The following is an 18,475-nucleotide window of genomic DNA, read 5'->3' as shown; positions in this document are numbered from 1 at the left end:
CAGGCACAATATGCGCCACATGAATAAGGATGGAGAACTCTTACATTACTATTTTCCATAGTAACATGCGTCGTCATTTCAGTACAAAAAGAGAATAAATAATTAGCACACGTTCAAGTCAAGTCTTGTATCTGCGTAAGACACGCCGAGGGCTAAGATAATGCAATTTCCGCCAAGTACTTTGGCACCAAAAGTGCCAGTGCGACAACCACGATGCCCAGCACTGTCGGGCGACGAGGGTACGCAGCAGTGCCCGCTGCACTGGTGTGGGCGGGAGCCGCTAAAGTGAGAGCTGCAGCGGGCAAGGAAGCCACTAGTCTGGGAGATCTTGCTCTGACGACGCCAACGAGTCGTTCCGCCTCGACGACGCAAGCAGCCGCGACCAACGGCGGCGGCGAGGGCGAGTGAGAGGCCGTGGGTGTGACCAGAACCAGCAGGTATCCATCGAGGGTGAGCTGCCCTCGGATCTCGCATTCGGACACGGTGACATGGGCAGCCAAGGAAGCCATGAGGGCGGCCACTGTCAGCGGCCGGTGATGAGGCAGGACGACGGAGGCCACCTCGACGGCCCTTGTCGACCAGGCCATGGCCATTCCTCCTCCGCAGACGCGGCCACAGCACCAGCCGTTGGATTCCACGCCCACGCACCTACAACGGGAGAGAAGTAAACTCATGACAAACAAAAATATATAAAAGTACATTACGACATTACATGATAGAAAACATTTTATGACTAAATAAAGAACGGAAATCGACGGTGTGCAAGTGCTGCTGTATTCGAGAGTTCAAAGATCTAACATTTTTTTCCATGGAACTTGTATTGCACAAAGGTGCAAACTATTATATCTAACAACTGACTGATCATTAAGCATTTGAAATATAATAAAAAAAAGTGATTACGTCACAGTAAACGAAGAATGAGTTAAAATTCGAATGATCTTTAAAATGCATTTACTATGGCAATTATTTTTGATGAATTCTTTTTCCACTTCCTCATTCCATTCCTATTTCTTTTAGTTTCCCCTGTAACGGAACTAGGAAGAAATGAAGTCTTTAAGAATGATCAATCACGCTGAACATCAATGAAAATACTGGTAAGAGTGACAGACACGGACAGATAAAAGGACAGACTGTTGGACAGGCAGAGAAACAGACAGACTGTTGGACCCGCAGAGAGACTTCTCGAAGTCGGTACGGGACTGATATGAAGTGATTCCTTCTTACTCCATGTTTCTGATTTTAATTCTCGAAGAAGAATCACGTCAAGTCTCTTGCATAAACTATACCTAATGTGAACACGCTGGCAACACAGCCACACCGCCAACGACACTTCATCATGAAATGAAACTGAACCTTCCTTTTTCTTTTTGGGAAGTGAACAACTTGAGGATTAGAATAAGCTTGGTTTGAGGATTAAAAAGCAACAATCACCAGGACGAAGTAACGTAATTCCAAGATGCTTGTAATGATAATTCCGTGTAGAAGCACAATAAGAATGAAATATAATTTTATAATCTTTTGAAATCTAATTGTTTATCTGTTGTAGTTGCAATGCCCTGGTCTCTCAGGTTCTTGCCCCCTGAGCAAGAATAATTTCTCGGCTGACGAGAAATTATTCTCTCTCTCTCTCTCTCTCTCTCTCTCTCTCTCTCTCTCTCTCTCTCTCTCTGTTGTATGTATGTGTAATTTGAAACACGCCATACAACGCCTCCCGTTGTCAGGAGGTGTAAAAAATAAAGGACATAAGAAAGTATGCATAATAGAAAACTTCACTGAAAGACTTTACCATTAATCCTCTTAGCGTTTTAATCCCCAACAAAGGCCAAACCTCCATCTTGCCCCGCCGGCAGCAATTCGGGCTCCTTACACGCGTTCTAGTAATACTAGCATGTCGCAGGTACATCTGTGTTCGTCTGCTGTCTTTCAACATTGTAATATAATTTTCATGTTACTTGTACTGGATGTACATCAGAATTTGCAGAGAAAGCGGAACACGGGATAACACGCTACCTTACACAAACATGCGAGAGAGAGAGAGAGAGAGAGAGAGAGAGAGAGAGAGAGAGAGAGAGAGAGAGAGAGAGAGAGAAATACTTTCTTGTCAGTCGAAAAATGCATGTATAATACAAAATTTGTTTAATAAAAAAAATATGACGAAATGTTAATTTGGTCCCCAGAGGACAACTATTCTAAACAGATTTTGAATATAATTTGAAACGATAAATAAAAAATAAACAGCAACATCTACCCAACCAAGAATATTTGATCACATCATCGCCTCTCGACGTAGAAGTCGAAGACCATAGTTGTAATGACGCCCTGTCACAGAATTAGACAAATCAGTCCATTTTCGCCATAAGAACGCCCGGGTGGCATCGTCCAAATAAACACTTGTCCACTTAGGGAAGTGTTTAATCGACAACGGCAGAAACGACATTGACTAAATAGACTCGTCCTCCCACGGAACGCCCACCCTACCTACTTCCAATCACACCCACCTCATTCCCCCAAAAAACGTACATGTGTCACCCCTGATTACCTCACCCTTTCCCCCTGTGCTCCAAAGGGAAGCCCCTCCCCTCTTACCTCTTCCCCCATCACCCCTATGGGACGGGGGTCCTCACCTATCCTTTAGTCCAAAACTACCTACGGGACCCCCATCCGAATCCTTGGACTCCTCAACGCCTCAGACATACCACCTCCTCTTCCTCTTCCCCTAAAGGCTTCCCACTTTCCTCAAATACACCCATTTCTTTCCTTAGTTGTCCATCACCCAGAAACACCTACTTGACATCAACTACATACCTCATCATTAAAACGATAATGTGACGCCCGGCCACTAGCTTCCCCTTAAAAAAACACATATACACAAGACATACTCTCCCTTTACCCGATCTCTTATTCATCGCCCACCGAAACAGTAGTTGTGACGCCATATAACCTACAGTGCACGTTCCCACAAAACAAGACGTGGATCCTATCGACCAACCACATCCATACTGGGCCATAAATCAGACGAGTGTGGAATGTTAACTTCTTTTGTGACGATAACTAATCCGATTAGCAGAAGCCTTATTCACACCTTACACAGACGCATACACACACACACACACACACACACACACATTCACGCACGTTGCTCACACTACAAGAACATATGTACACTAGTTCTAGTTTTAAACAGTTTCTTAAGCATAATCTTAATACATTCTGAAGTATGCATTATGAATTATACAAATGTTATTTGGTGAGAATATATACTGTTTTGAAGTTTTCGTCTTTTCAATATAACAACATTGCTTCTCTCTCATTGTCTCTCTCTCTCTCTCTCTCTCTCTCTCTCTCTCTCTCTCTCTCTCTCTCTCTCTATGGTTTGGAATAATACTAGGTAAGTAAACACTTTACCAATTTTTTTACTCATCTGCCGTGCTTTATTGGAAAGCAAACTGTTTTGTACGTCATGTACAGCTAACCATTTCTCTCACATCACCTTCATGTAAAATGAACGCTTGAGAATATTAATATATCTAAGAATGAACGTCGACTGAAAAGCTACCCCCAAAATATTTTTTTCATACACGACAAATGAAATTGTAAAATAAAAGTGTCAGTAGGCTTTTCCATAATTCGGTAGTATAATGGACTCTGGACCCAAAACTTTGCGACGTCAATTTGGGCCTGTCCCCAAGGAAGAGGGAGCAACTACCACGGCCTTGGGTGTCTGGCGTCAGGAGCAATGTGACACAACGAAGCCCAAAGAGCCAGCCAGCGATAGAACCAAAAATTTCTGCAAAGCAAAAAAGTCAGCTCCCGTCGACTTACCTGGAACTCTGCTTCGCAGGACAGGTAACGGAAGGACAAGAGCTGCCGTCGATGCCCACTCCCCGGCAAGGGCCCTGGTAGTCCACTGCCACGTAGTGGGCATGAGCCTGGCACTCGGACCCCCACGTCCTCCCGTCACGACCACAGACGGTGCCGTTTGCAAGGCATCGAGTCTGTCAAAGAAGAAACAAATAAATATAATTAAACACAAAAATAATTATACTTTATACATACAAATTAACAAATGCATAAATAATTAAACACAACTGGGCAAATAACTAAAGAAATAATGATCACGTAAGTAGAATTATACGGATCCCCATCATGTTGATTGTGTGTAAATGGGATGGTAGACGCGCGCGCATGAGCGAACACACACACACACGCACACATGAAGAGCGTGCAATACAAGGAATAAAGATAATACAAGTAATATATGTGAATATTTTTGCATTCTGATTGTGCGCATATCGGAGGAAGGCAGTCGCCGAGGAGAGAATCTGCAAAACATGAAATAATAATATGCATAAAATTGAGTGTAAATATGGCTTGTGTGTATATGTTAGGGCAATACACAAGAGAGAGAGAGAGAGAGAGAGAGAGAGAGAGAGAGAGAGAGAGAGAGAGAGAGAGAGAGAGAGAGACTACAGCTGAAAACGAATGAAAGCCAAATGTACGTCGTGATTAATCAATTCTTCCTCGGAAATTCAAAACAAAGGCTGGCGACCCTGTGGCCAAGAAATGCTTTAAACGAAAGGAAAGAATGAGAACCGTTTAAAATATCCCGAGGTGTGTCTCATGTGTTTTGTATAGAACGAAATGACATTTTCTACAATGCTTAGCCCACGCGCTGATCAGGATTGGAATTAATGTGGAAGGCTTCTCTGACTGTTTATTTCTTCTGATACCATGTTTGCGCTACCCTCTAAATACGGTGACACTCTTATATACATCTCTCTCTCTCTCTCTCTCTCTCTCTCTCTCTCTCTCTCTCTCTCTCTCTCTCTCTCTCTTTTGCAAGTTTCCTGTTCTTAGAACTGCAAGTACTTCTCTCATCCTTCGTTAATAATAATAATAATAATAATAATAATAATAATAATAATAATAATAATAATAATAATAATAATAATAATAATAACAGAAAGACTTTACTCCAGTTCAGGTCTCTCTACAAGTGGAGTTTCCATTGCATATTTAAAGGTGTTTACTGAATTAATACACTTACATAACCCATATCTTATTATCTTATTATCTGTCAGCCAGCTTCCCTCAAGCTTTAATCTTTAAACAATTGCCAGCATTCAAAACAAACACAGCTCATGTGGGAGCACTCTTGTTGAATGTGCCAAAGCTAATCGAACAAACAGCGCAAAAACAGAAGGTTTAAAAAATAATAATAAAAAAAGGAAGGGGGCGGGGGCGACCTGAAGATATTTCCTAGACTCACGGAGGTCCGGAAGTTAAAGCTTCGGTTATGTAAAATTAGGTTTGGTTCAGGTTACATTTGGCTAGATGAAGTAAGGTTGGGTTTGATTGGCTAAAAAGTTAAGTATACCTTAGTTTAACCAGACCACTGAGCTGATTAAGATGTTACTCTACTAAGACTCTTGTGAAGTTGAGTAAGATTTGTCACTGTTAGGTTAGGTTTGGTTAAATGAGAAGGAGTTGTATAGCATTAAGTTTGGAAAGATGCTGACAAGGTCAGGCAAGGTTAATTTCAGTATTAAGTTACGTAAGGTTTGTATAGTTATAGCACATAGCGTGATTTTTCCATGTTAACAATAGTGAGTTACCTAAGGTCTTTTTTCAATATTAAATCCCTTTCCTTCCTCCTTTGTGTCGTACTCTCTAACCTTTCTCCCCAAAATGCAGCCACCCAAGAATGGAAAAAATAACTACTAATAGAAAATAACAAATGGTGACACCGGTTCTATTTATGAGCCAATCAAGAAGAACTGCAAATTCAGCTGGAAGGTGCTCTGAGTGGCTTCACAGCCTTTATTGAGACCTATTTGATGCTACGGGAACCATTTATTTGAATCCAGTGCCAATGGGACCGCTCATTTAAGAATATCTGTCTCCACATTTATATACATCCAGGGTGCATGAAAAATTTACGAACGATTGAAATAGGGTTGATCCATACTTTTAGAAAAGGGATGACAAGCCTCCGATGAGGCTTTTGGATGTGTGAAGCCATGGAGAAGTTGCAAGCGGTGTCATTTTTTACCCAATTCAGCCGAACGATAAATAAGGGAAGAAGTTTGTACATATGTAGGATGAGTCAATAAGTTTCTGTAAAGAAACAAGGAAGTTTCTTTATGGTTTCTATGACTAAACAAGAAATGAAGTTTCCGCAAGAGGTGTCATCTCTGACTCAATCCCCCTAGAGGATTAATCAGTGAGACTTATGCAAAAAGTTTAAATCTTGCACTTACTATTTCACAGTAAGAGAAATTCTTGGGAAAAAAGTTCCATACAAAGCTTTACTTTTGACCTAATATAACTGAGGACGCGTGAACGCAGAATATTCTACAAAGGAATTCCATCACTGACTCACTGAGCAACAGTTTACATATGTTATTTCCTTTCTACAACGTTATTTCACCCTCTGCGATGTCTCACTTCCGAACTTTGTCTAGAGGGTCTCCGTAACTGAGCAGTGAGCACTGCTAGTACTAATTCATCGAACGCTCTCATACAGTACCCAAAAAGCAGGAAGCGAGAAGACAAAAAGGCCAATCTAGTGACCGCCTCAAAGTATCACGTGAATATCTGCACTGACTACCAACTGCTTCAATTTGTACGACGGTGAGTTCCCTTAGAGTAAAATTTCCGTATGAAGTGCAGTGCGTGCCTCGATTCCCAATGGGTAACGTCCATATTAGTTGTCAATTCAGCTTCATTTTCGTTTTACGTTCTTGCGTGTTTTAATTGTTCTTCTTTATCGTGGTTCTTCGATTTTCTGTTTATGCATTCTAGGAAGGCACTAGCATTTTTGGCTCGTTCCATGTATACATGGGAACATAATAATAATAATAAAATAATAATAATAATAATAATAATAATAATAATAATAATAATAATAATAATAATAATAATAATAATAATAATAATAATGTCTTGAAAAGCCACATCGAGCTGAATTTTTTCGTACTTCTTTGGGCCGTCTCCCATCTTCAATATTTTGATTATAGATTCTCTTCCACAATTGCTTGCTATCGTATTTACCAAAATTTGCGCAATAATAATAATAATAATAATAATAATAATAATAATAATAATAATAATAATAATAATAATAATAATAATAATAATAATAATAATGTAGGAGTCCCTCTTTTGGGCACTGTTACTGAAAGCAACTGCTGTTTCCAAAGCATTCAGCGTATACAAAGTTTTCTCAATTTTTCGTATTATATTCGTCTTATCAGCTGGTGGAGGATACAACAATTTCCAAAGGACATGGAAAAATATCCTGGTGTCGTTTATTTATTAACTCTTACGTTTCGACGCACAAAAAGCCGGACACTTATCAGTGGCTGCTTCTCGAACAAAACGGTTGAACAGCAAACCAGAATTAGAGTAAATGAATGGCATGCTGATGAAGGCTCTACTAAGGAAGACGGGGAATGTGGCACAAAAATTCCTGGAAGATGAGAAGGCCAAAATTAAGGAAAGTTTCGCTCCCGTAACAGAAGGTGAGAAAGTCCTCTCGAAGCCTTACATAACCTAGAAAGAAGTCCAGCATTAATATTGTAAATGAAAACGAATTTCTCCCTACTATCAGATGGAGAAATGTAAGAAATCAGTCGGCGCCAAATACCGTCGAGAGTGAGATAGAAAAAACAAAGTACGGCCATACCACCACCTAAACAGACTGTCATTCCAATATCACAACAAACAACGTAAGAAGGGACGCATAAAATCGACCGACGCCAGAAAGGGAGGCGGAAAGAAACGCAGGAAAAGGACCGGCGCCAAACGCCAACGAGAAAAATAAAACGGAAGAATCATACCCGAACCGGAGCAAGCCATTACACCAGTCACACCAGTGGGGGGCACACCAACAGATACCCCAACCTCCCCGATCAATACTACCAAGGAAGTCCCAACGTCTTAGGATGCGAGCTTTACAGCAAAAACATCCGGCATCGCAACTGACCAATGGTAAGACCGGCCCGGACTTCCGCTAACCAGAAACCCGCTGCCCGGCTCTGGTATAACCTGAACACCTTCTCTATATCTGTAGATGACCGCCAGAATGTGCGTCAGAACACAAGATCTGTTAATAAACAACGAAAGCAGTATATATTTTCCGTAACTTTTGAAAATTTGTCATATCATCTACCTGCTGATGAGAATATAAAAAAAAAAATAGAGAAAACTGTATAAGCTGAATACCGTTGAAACCATTTGTTTTCAATATTAATAATTCACTGTACCACCTGACGCAGCCGATCTTATTCCACAGGAGCGGTCCTACGGAATCGATGCCTTGCGAAATTTATCATGAGAGTCTTTGAGGACGTTGTCACTTCTCTAAGGGAAAATTAATGAGAGAGATACGTGCTTGTAGGGGAATGGCTTTCGGGGGAAAATGCTGTTTCTTTGGACCTTAATTTAGTGCACGATAAAAATGGGTACAGAGAGTCACTCAAACTTTTATACTTGCTTTACAAAAATTGAATGAACTAGAATAAACAACTCGACCAACAAACAAATATATAAATTACGTTAATATATAAATTAAAAAATCAATAAATAAACAGCACTCACAGGGACGGTACCACAAACCTTACGACCTAGCCAAAATAAATATGCACTTTTGTCCTTAAAAGGGGTAACGTTAAGTTGCTAGCTCCACGACCTTTCCAATGCAAGTTCAGCGGGCTCATGGCGGTCACCCATCCAATTGCTGACCATGACCAGTGTTGCTTATCTCTGCTAACTGACGGTGTTAAATATAAAAACACGCTACTTGATGCAATGATAAAAATAAGATAAGATAAGATAAGATAGGATATCAAAAGAGAATTAAAAAAAAAATAACTAACTGTCCATTTCATTTATTGACGTGGACAATTTATGAAAAGAGAATCAACAGCCAAGTTCGACAAATAGTAACTAATGCCAAAAAGGTAAAAACTCAGCCTTCACAGATACATTAAAAAAAAAATCAATTGAGTCGCAACGGGAACAAATGATGATATTTGATCCTTAGTTAATTTTATAACGAGTACATTATTACAAAAACCGTCAAATAAAAGAATGTCAAAAAAGGAACAACTTTCAAAGTCCTTAAATGAAATAAAATCCGTGGAAGGACTGTCAAATGGGCAAAATAAATATTTTTCACGAAACAGAAAAATCCAGCATTTCATTTTCCTGAAAAAAGGTCAGAATAATTCATGGTAAATATGTTTATCAATAATATAATTATGATAATAACATTAATAAAATATACTGCAACACTCCCCTAGAACAGCGATGACAACTGAGTTACTTATAATGAATGAATTATAACAATTACAGAATTATTATTATTATTATTATTATTATTATTATTATTATTATTATTATTATTATTATTATTATTATTTTAAATACTAACTCTGGCAACATTCAGAAAGGACGAACAGAATTTCCCTTTCCAGACGAAAAAATAGGAATTAGATAAGGAGGAACTGGCATACAGTCAAGAGGAATTTGAAAAAGGCTGTCTCAGCAGATGACACGAGAGAGAGAGAGAGAGAGAGAGAGAGAGAGAGAGAGAGAGAGAGAGAGAGAGAGAATATTTGGTCTCCGACTGGATAGCGATTACCTCGTCGAGGCCTGCCTGAATAAATGAATGTTTTGGGCCTAATGATGGAAGTCGAGGCAGGATTACATTGACTTTACAAGTCGTCGACTGACATGAGTGATGGCTGAGTGATAACGCCTTTTTGGGGGGGGAGGGGGGAGGGGGGGAGGTAGATGGCAATTCCGTCCTCTATCCCCTCCTAAGGGTACTCCCCTCCCCTTGAACAAACGCAAAAATATAAAAGGGGGAAAAGTGTTGTCTATGGAGGACGTGAAAAAATGGAGTGTATTGCGTCTGGGCTCCAGTTCATTAAAGACTCTCTTACTGAATGTTGTACGTGCGATGCGTCATTTTTTTTTCTGCGTCGTAAATCGAAGCTGTGTTAAGGAACAAAATAAAATTATAATAAAAAAAATCTTGGTTGCTTTTGTGCGCAATCCTACGCTACGTGAGTTCGGTTGTGTAGAATAAAGACATGCATGCTTAGAATCAAGCATATAGTGTGCCTTCCCTTAATAAGATCCTCATAGAATCATTCTATATTACTGAAAGTCTTGTTTTCCTTTCCGCAATTAATAGAAGATATGAATAGGTCTATGAAAACAGTCTTTGATAATTTTCATCTTTGAAATAAAAATTAGTAGCCCACTGAGTAAAGGGGACGAGAAGGGGAGAATAAAATTAAAGTTTTGTAGGACTTTACGCCAAGTATGTGCCTCTTTCACGCACTAACATCTCTCCTGAAGGAGATTTTCGTGCATAATTCAGGCAACGAGAATTTATTTACTCTCTCTCTCTCTCTCTCTCTCTCTCTCTCTCTCTCTCTCTCTCTCTCTCTCATTTTCAAGATGCTTCTCTAACTTTCTCTCTCCCTCCAGTATTGAATAATGCATCAAGGGGTGTCTACCGACTCACCAGCGAAATTAATTACGTTGTGTCACCCATACCAAATACAGAAGCAAAATAAGAAAAAGACGATGATGAAGGATGAAGAACAGGGTCGATAGAATATGATAATATCAATTTCTTGAGTACTTCAATAGTCAGTCCAGTCTTCCTTAAGGAACTGGATGAAACCCATTTTCAAAAGTAAGATCTTATCAACTTTATGTCTGAATATTCTTTTTATTATTATTATTATTATTAGAAGTACTGCTATTTCATTATTTGTAGTAGAAGAGGTAACGGTGGTAATAGTAGTGATAGATGCATGAAACGGCAAGATATATGATTAAAAGGTTGCAACAAGTCCTCTTGAAACCGCTAGTGCAATTTTGGGGGATTTAATCTCTTTATCAAATCACTGCAACCCTTGCCCAGATGGTCAGTAGGGGTCCTCTCTCTCTCTCTCTCTCTCTCTCTCTCTCTCAGATTCTGATAAGAATAACGATAAACCTTACGAGTGTTAGGAAAAAATCGCTTGGGCTGATTTCACAATTATCACAGTTCGCCAGTAAATGGATAATAATAATAATAATAATAATAATAATAATAATAATAATAATAATAACAATAAGTGGCTACGAATGCAGGGCCGTACAATGCTCAGTCTGCAGTCTGCAGTCTTGAGCCCTGTTAACATGTCACTGTTTGTTTACCTCTCCAGATTACGAAATGATGACGACGACCAAGGTGGAACTTTCAGCGAAATTCAGCTCGCTAGACGACCTTAGCTCAGCAATTAAAGAGTACAAAGATGTGAAGCCTTACAAGAGAAGCTCATGTTCCGACGAGTACTGGCAGCGTTGATCCAGACAGAAATTACATGAACAGGCCAAAAAAGAACTGATTTTACTAGCATACACGGTAGCAAGAATCTGAAATCCAGAGGCGCTGGAATTCAAGCTAACTAAAATTTAGCACTCAAAGAGGCCTACTTCATAAAACCAGGCCTTTGGACTTCTCTGGGAAGACCAGAGGGTCCTTGGCAACACCAGGGACCAAAGATATCCTCCGGAATCCCCGGGGGATAGCCTGTATTAGCCAAACTGATTTGAGTTAGTCTTGGAAAAACCCACACAACACAGCTCCTGCTTTCTAAAGCTCCTTGAAGACACGGAATCCATCCTGGAACCAACTATAAGTCCCTAGAGCTAAGGAGAGATTCCGTGACCTCAAGGAGCTTTAGAAAGCAGGACTGTGTTGGGTCTTTTCAAGACAAACACAAATCAATCTGACTAATAAAGGCTATCCTCGGGAGATTTCAGAGGGAATATTTGGTCCCTGGTGCTGCCGGGGACCCTCTGGTCTCTCCAGAGAAGCCCAAAGGCCTTGTTTTATAATATGAGCCTCTTTGCCGGCTTAATTGTGGAGCCCAGAGATCCTTGTTATTCAAGGGGACCTGCTTACGTCCTTCCTGTAGAAGCCTGGAAGAGACAGTGTGCTCCTTTTTGGCCAGTGTGCCTTCCACCCACTTCAAATTGGTATTTGAATGATGAAGTCTTTTATTTTTATATCCATGTCTTTTGGTATTACCTTTTTTAATTACCTTTTTTCATAAGTTTCTTACATGTGTTTAGATTATTTTGAATAATCTTAGTATTGCACTAGTTTTATTATTATTATTATTATTATTATTATTATTATTATTATTATTATTATTATTATTATTATTATTATTAGGCATCATGTAGGTGATGGGATGATTTCAATTCTAAGTACACGGTACAAAAACTCAACAGGAATATGTACAACACAGTCGAAGCTAACATTTATACCTTGACTGCTGAGAGGATTAGTTTACTGTCACCCTAGTTTTAACTCAAAAAAAGAAAGACAGGTGTAGGGGTTTGATGAATAAAAAATCAAGATAGGAAAATTGCCCACCTAGACTCTCACCTCCCAGTAACCATCGGCTGAGAACAGCGTACCCAACCGATTACATAACCTCCGCTGTACAAATCAATGAGAGTCCATTTAAATATCGCACCATTCCCGCACAAAAAACTGAAAAATTCATTAAAAGGAACAATTATATACCCCCATTTCAACGAGAGAGAGAGAGAGAGAGAGAGAGAGAGAGAGAGAGAGAGAGAGAGAGAGAGAGAGAGAGAGAGAGAGGGAAATTGGCAACCAACTTTTACACTAGCAACTAATTTCAAGCCTGAAACCACACAGAGACACAGACAGAAAGAAAGAGAGAGAAGGGAAGGGGAAGAGGAGAGGAGAGAGAGAGAGAAGGCGGTGGGAGGAGAAGAAGGAAATATATACTACTTAATTACGCCTAAAAAAAACTACGAATCAAGCTACACTCAAAAGTAAAACTGGCCCCATTTTTTACCCACCAGGCTGTCCAGGTTTGGATTCGATCGATTTTGTCATATCTGGAAGTAGTCCAATTTCGTTCCTCATTAAGACTTTTTTTAAATTGGGGCCCGATTTCCGCCTTGCAGTTATACCATTCAAAATTTCAAGCACTTGCAAGAAAGTTAATAGGAACGATAATACCAAATGACACGCATACAACAATAGACAAATTCCCTACTTGAAGCGAGTGAAAGGTACATTGGCTAAAGAGGAGTACCTTGTCCTCCAGGCTTCTGCAGGAAGGACGTGAGTAGGTCGCCTTGGATAACCAGGAGCCCATGCTTTCATCTGAATTCAATTCTACATATTTCATGCGTTTTATAATGTTCCATGTTGAATAGCTTGAAGAAATTACTAGCATTTGCCAGCGACAACTCGTGGTCTTGGTGGCAGTTGGTAGAACTATATTTCATATTGAATATTGGCAGTGACATCCGAGCAAATGTCATTTAACTGAAAGCCACGAAGTTTGATATATATTCAGAGAAAGCATTAATAAACCCGTATACTGAAAAACTTATTTACACAGTGAAATCTTCTAGGCACTGTGTACAAAATCTGTGGCTATTAAACACATAGGCCATTACAAAGATAAAAGTCCTGTGATGTAAGCGATGTCACAACCAGTCGTATTTATGGTTAATTACTGTCTCCAGTATATTCAACTGTCCTATGAGATATCACAAATTTACGTACGACAATATGCTCAGAAGTGTCCGTAATGTATTATATCAGTAAAATCAGTGAAGTATGTTTGTGCGCGAACCGTACCAAAAAATGCTATCGACACTGTCGACCATATCAATGGAATTTATTGCAAGGGTATAAGGGCTTGTACTGGTAGTAGAGCTGTTATGGGTACGACTAGCGGTACGTATCTCTAGCAGTCATTCTAAATGAACGGGTACGTATCCGTACCGGAGGCCGTAATAACATTATTTTCAAAGTGGTTTCCCCTAAATGCTTAGGGACATTATGCACCGTACAATCTCTTTGACTGTTATTATGTAACAGTCTGCTGGAGTTTTATCCTGGCTACAACCAAAATGCAGAATACTTTGCCTAGTGAGGTTGTGGAATCTTCTCATCTGCAAATGTTTAAGCAAGAAGCAAATTGCTTCTCCTTTATGTTGATGTCTCTTGAATTTAGGTGTACCGGTTTTATTTTCTTTTCCTTCACATTTATTTATTTACCATCTTTTCCTGTAACTCTCTCTCTCTGCAGTCTGATTTCCCTTTAGAGCTCTCTTGGGTTTATAGTCTGTTGACTCTGTACACAAGGGTTTTCAGCTGAAGATTTAAAGAAAGAAAGAAAAGGAATCCGTTAAATTGGCTACTTTGATGTCTCCGGAGGCCATTAAAGGAATTATTATTTGATTAACTAATTTAATCAACAAAACAGCGCAAATTTTGCAGAGCTTGCTAAATAGAATGCATCACATATCTAGAGAGACGGGACTCGAAATACGTCTTGGAAAAACAGAGTAATGAGTACAGAGCATGCACGAAGGGATGAAATAACTGAAGGAGAAAGGGTTAATGATGTCGAATCTTTCAAATATTTAGGAAAATTAACATCCAATACCAGTTCTTTAAAATCGGAATACAATGAAAGACTGAAAATGGCCAGTCCAACAATGGGCAGGCTGAATAATGTTAGGAAAACAAGTAGAACGATATTGCATACGAAAGCAAGATCATAAATAAGTATTACAATTCGTATTTCTATGTAGAAATGAATAATGGCATGATAATGGCATGACAATGAAGTATACGGTTGTCGATTTGAGAAGCAAGATTTAAGAAGAAAATTAGGAACACGATGACAGGAATGAGTTAGGAATGATACCACAAGGGAAATTACGGATGTTCCATATGTAGATAAGGCAGCGAAGAAAGAGGGATCCAGACCCACTTGGATGAGAACTATGATAATGGAGGCTGGGCGTGAGTGGAGATTTGTGGAAGAGAAAGCACAGGAAAGATATGAGTGGCGGAATTTCAGAGGTCTTTGCGTCATGCAGCGTTCCAGGCGATGATAAAGAAGAACTAACTGAATACTGTATATTCTCATAACAAACTCAAATTGCATAAAAGCTCTCTGAAAAAGAAGTCTTGGTCTCGAGGTCAAATTGGTCATTTCACCTGTCAATCTCTTTTTTTTTATATATAAAACTGCCGGACTATTTCACGCGCCTCGGAAAGTCTTGAACCATTGTACAGTCTTTCCCGATACTAGAAACTTAAGCCCTTCGTCAATACTCCGTTGAGGCTTTTCATTATTAACAATTCACACAAACGGTGATTTTTTCTGTGTAAGTTTCTTGTGCAAGTTCACAGACTTTTCACTTGATCCATATAAAAAGAAATTACATCATAACAAAAGCGTGTTTTCAAGAGTGGTTCTTTGAAGTGAATTTTCATAGTCATATAAACTGGGATTAAAACCGTTACGTTATTTGTTTACGTTCTCCATTTTGAAATCCCGGAAGGGATTCTATTCTTCCACCTATGTTTATTTCTCTCTTGTCAGGTCCTGTTACAATTTTTTCTTTTGAAAAGCCAGGACAAACAAGACGTTACGGGAAAGGCGCCGAACCCATCTGCGACAAAGGCTGTCTTCTTCATTCTCGCATGAAATAAAAAAATGAAAAAAAGATATGAAAGAGATTTTCTAGGATTTCGGACAAGTCGCGGAGGAGGGAGCGATTATTTGGAGGTGAGAGTTTTCACGACCAAGTCAGAACGTAAACCTAATCAGAAAAAAGGAAAAACTCTCTTTTCTGTTTTCTTCAACTAGTAAAATAATCAGGCGAGGGCAACAAGCATACACTGCAGGTTTCCAACTAGTGACGCCAGCCGATGAGAGTCGACATGTGTTTTTCGGGAGAGGAGGGAGGGAGGGACGTGGAGAGTCAAGCACGCTTAGCGATGGCGGGAGGGGGGGGGGTGTTTAGGTACTCGTAAAATGCTTGAGTTTATGCTTCAGGGTCGACACCTCATGGCCCTAGTAACTCTTCCGGGAGATATCGGCAGATAAAGGAAAAGAACTAATTAGAAGCTCGGTCGACGGAGGAAGGTCACAACAGCGCCTTTTCCCCTCCCAGACTCATCGGATATAGACTCCTGGTTAAATATGGTGTCGGGTTTCTAACGTTACATACTAATTTAAAGAAGTTTTACTAGTAATGCACCATTTAAGCTCTCGTAACACTGAAATAACAGAAGATCATACTGTTGTAACTTTCCAAACCTTACAGAACTGACACCGAAGATCCACTGGTATGATACTGCCCTGGCTTCCCAAATGTTATAGAAATGTAATAATAAAAGGTCCATTGGCACAACACTCCCTTGGTTTACTAAAGCTCTTGGAAATGAAGTCACAGAGGGTAAACCATGCAATACTAACTTGACTTTCTAACTCTCCCTGAACTGAAACAACATTAAGATCCACTGGTATGATATCACTGAGGTTCTTTATGTAACAAACTGGTATCACAGATCTTCGTCTTCTGGTATGCTACTCCCTTTGTTTTCAAAAGCTCTTGGAACTGACATCACGAAGATCCATTTATATGTCACCGCCTTTTCTTTCTAAAAGTCATAATACTGAAATCGTGGATGATCAACTGATATGGTAAGGTTGTGGTTTTCTATGCCTCACAGAACTGACATAACAGAAGATCCACTGGTATCATACTGCCTTGGCTTCCTAAATCTCTCACACCTGAAATCTTAGATCACTAGAATGATATCACTGTGGCTTTTTAATTCTCAAAGAACTTAAATCAAAGGTGATCCATTGCTCCAATACTGTCCTTGGTCTCTAAATCACATACAGCTGAAATCACAGAAGATCAAATGACATGACACAGCCTTTAATTCCAAATTTCATTAAACAGAAATCCCAGAGCATCATCTGGCACACTATGGTTGTGGTTTTCTGCAACTCACAGAACTGAAATCACAAACGATTCACTGGTACAATTTAGTCTTGGCTTTCTAAATCTCATATAACTGAAATCATGGTAGATCGACTGGTATGATACTGATGGGACTTTCTATACCTCGCAGAAGTGAAACCCCAGATCCGCTGTACGATACTGCCCTGGTGTACTAAATCTTATAAAACTGATATTTCTGGAGTTCACTGGTATAATACTCCACATGATTTCTAAAGCTCATGGAACTGAAATCAAGGAAGATCCATTGTACAATAATACCCAGCATACTACATTTCACTGAACTGAGATCACAGGTGATCTACTGGTATGATATTTCTGGGGCTCTTTAATCACGAGCAGAAACTGCAGATAAGCCACTGGTGTGATACTCCACTGGTTTTCTAATGACCCTGGAACTGGAATTATGGAAGATCCACTGGTAACATACTACCCTCGCTTTCTAAATCTCACTGAACTGAAATGACAGATCTAGTGATATGGCAGCGTCATAATACAAAAAGCCCAGTAGATCAACTGGCAAACTACAGTGGTTTTCTACAACTTACAGAACTGAAATCATAAAAAACCCACTGATATGCTCCTCCCTTGAATTTATAAATATTAAAGAAATGAAATTACAGAAGAAACACTAAATGACACGGGCGTGGCTTTGCAAATCTCAAAGCTAAAATCACAGAAGATCCAATGTTACGACTCTGTCCTGGCTTCCTAAAGCGCGAGAACTTGTAGTCATAGGATGCTCAACGGTAGCACACTGCAATGGCTTCTACACCTCACTAAAGGGCCACTAGTATCATACCATCCAACCTTTCTAACCTCATGAAACTGAGGTCGCAGAAGATCCACTTGTTGGATACCGCTCTTTCTTAAACATCGCGAACTTGAAGTCACAGATCTAACTACGCGCAAAGGAATTTCAGGAACAAATGGGTGAGCAGAGACGGAGATGGAGAAGAGGATCGAATAAGGATGATTGGGGATGAAGCAGGAAAGAAGAATGAAGAGATCAGGGATTGTCTAGCTGATACGGAGGGAAGGAAGAGGATTAAAGAGATAAATAAATGGATATACTTAGACAGGTAACGCTTATAATCGCAATGTGACTACTTACCCGTCCGTCCAACTTTATAAACACTGAGAAGCTTCGGTCAGTGTGACGGCTTTACTGTACAAACTTCTCAGTCAATTTTATTTTCGTCTAGCAATTCTTGGCTTTAAAAACAACAGGTCTTCTTTTTTATCAACAGCAAGCTCAGCTTGATGTGCAAACATACATACATACATTGAGAAATGGTGAACGGAGAACAAGATGAAAATTATTTATCTGACCATGTATTCAAAGTCATCATTAAATATTTTTCCAAATTCATAAAGAACACTATAACATCACACACACAACACACACACACACACACATATATATATATATATATATATATATATATATATATATATATATATATATATATATATATATATATATATATATATATATATATATATATATATATATATAATGTACATATGCATATATATATGTATATATGTGTGTGTGTGTGTATTTATATATATATAT

The 18,475-nt window shown here is 39.3% G+C and overlaps 1 protein-coding gene across 2 annotated transcripts in view; it reads right to left on the bottom strand.

Annotated features, from left to right (window-relative positions):
* Window positions 1-18,475, bottom strand: part of Reck (Reversion-inducing-cysteine-rich protein with kazal motifs) — a 135,429-nt gene continuing 116,954 nt past the window's right edge. For both annotated transcript variants that reach the window (XM_067119483.1, XM_067119484.1), the window contains exons 16-17: window positions 3,823-3,995; window positions 1-648 (exon numbers count right to left, since the gene is read on the bottom strand). In XM_067119483.1, the coding sequence (XP_066975584.1) occupies window positions 153-648; window positions 3,823-3,995 (669 nt within the window). In that variant the 3' untranslated portion in view covers window positions 1-152. The remainder of the gene's footprint in view (window positions 649-3,822; window positions 3,996-18,475) is intronic.

This window comes from Macrobrachium rosenbergii, chromosome 17 (assembly GCF_040412425.1).
Source record: "Macrobrachium rosenbergii isolate ZJJX-2024 chromosome 17, ASM4041242v1, whole genome shotgun sequence".
Taxonomy (NCBI): domain Eukaryota; kingdom Metazoa; phylum Arthropoda; class Malacostraca; order Decapoda; family Palaemonidae; genus Macrobrachium; species Macrobrachium rosenbergii.
The sequence above is the reverse complement of the archived record's forward strand: the minus strand, read 5'-3'. Positions and strand labels throughout refer to the sequence as shown.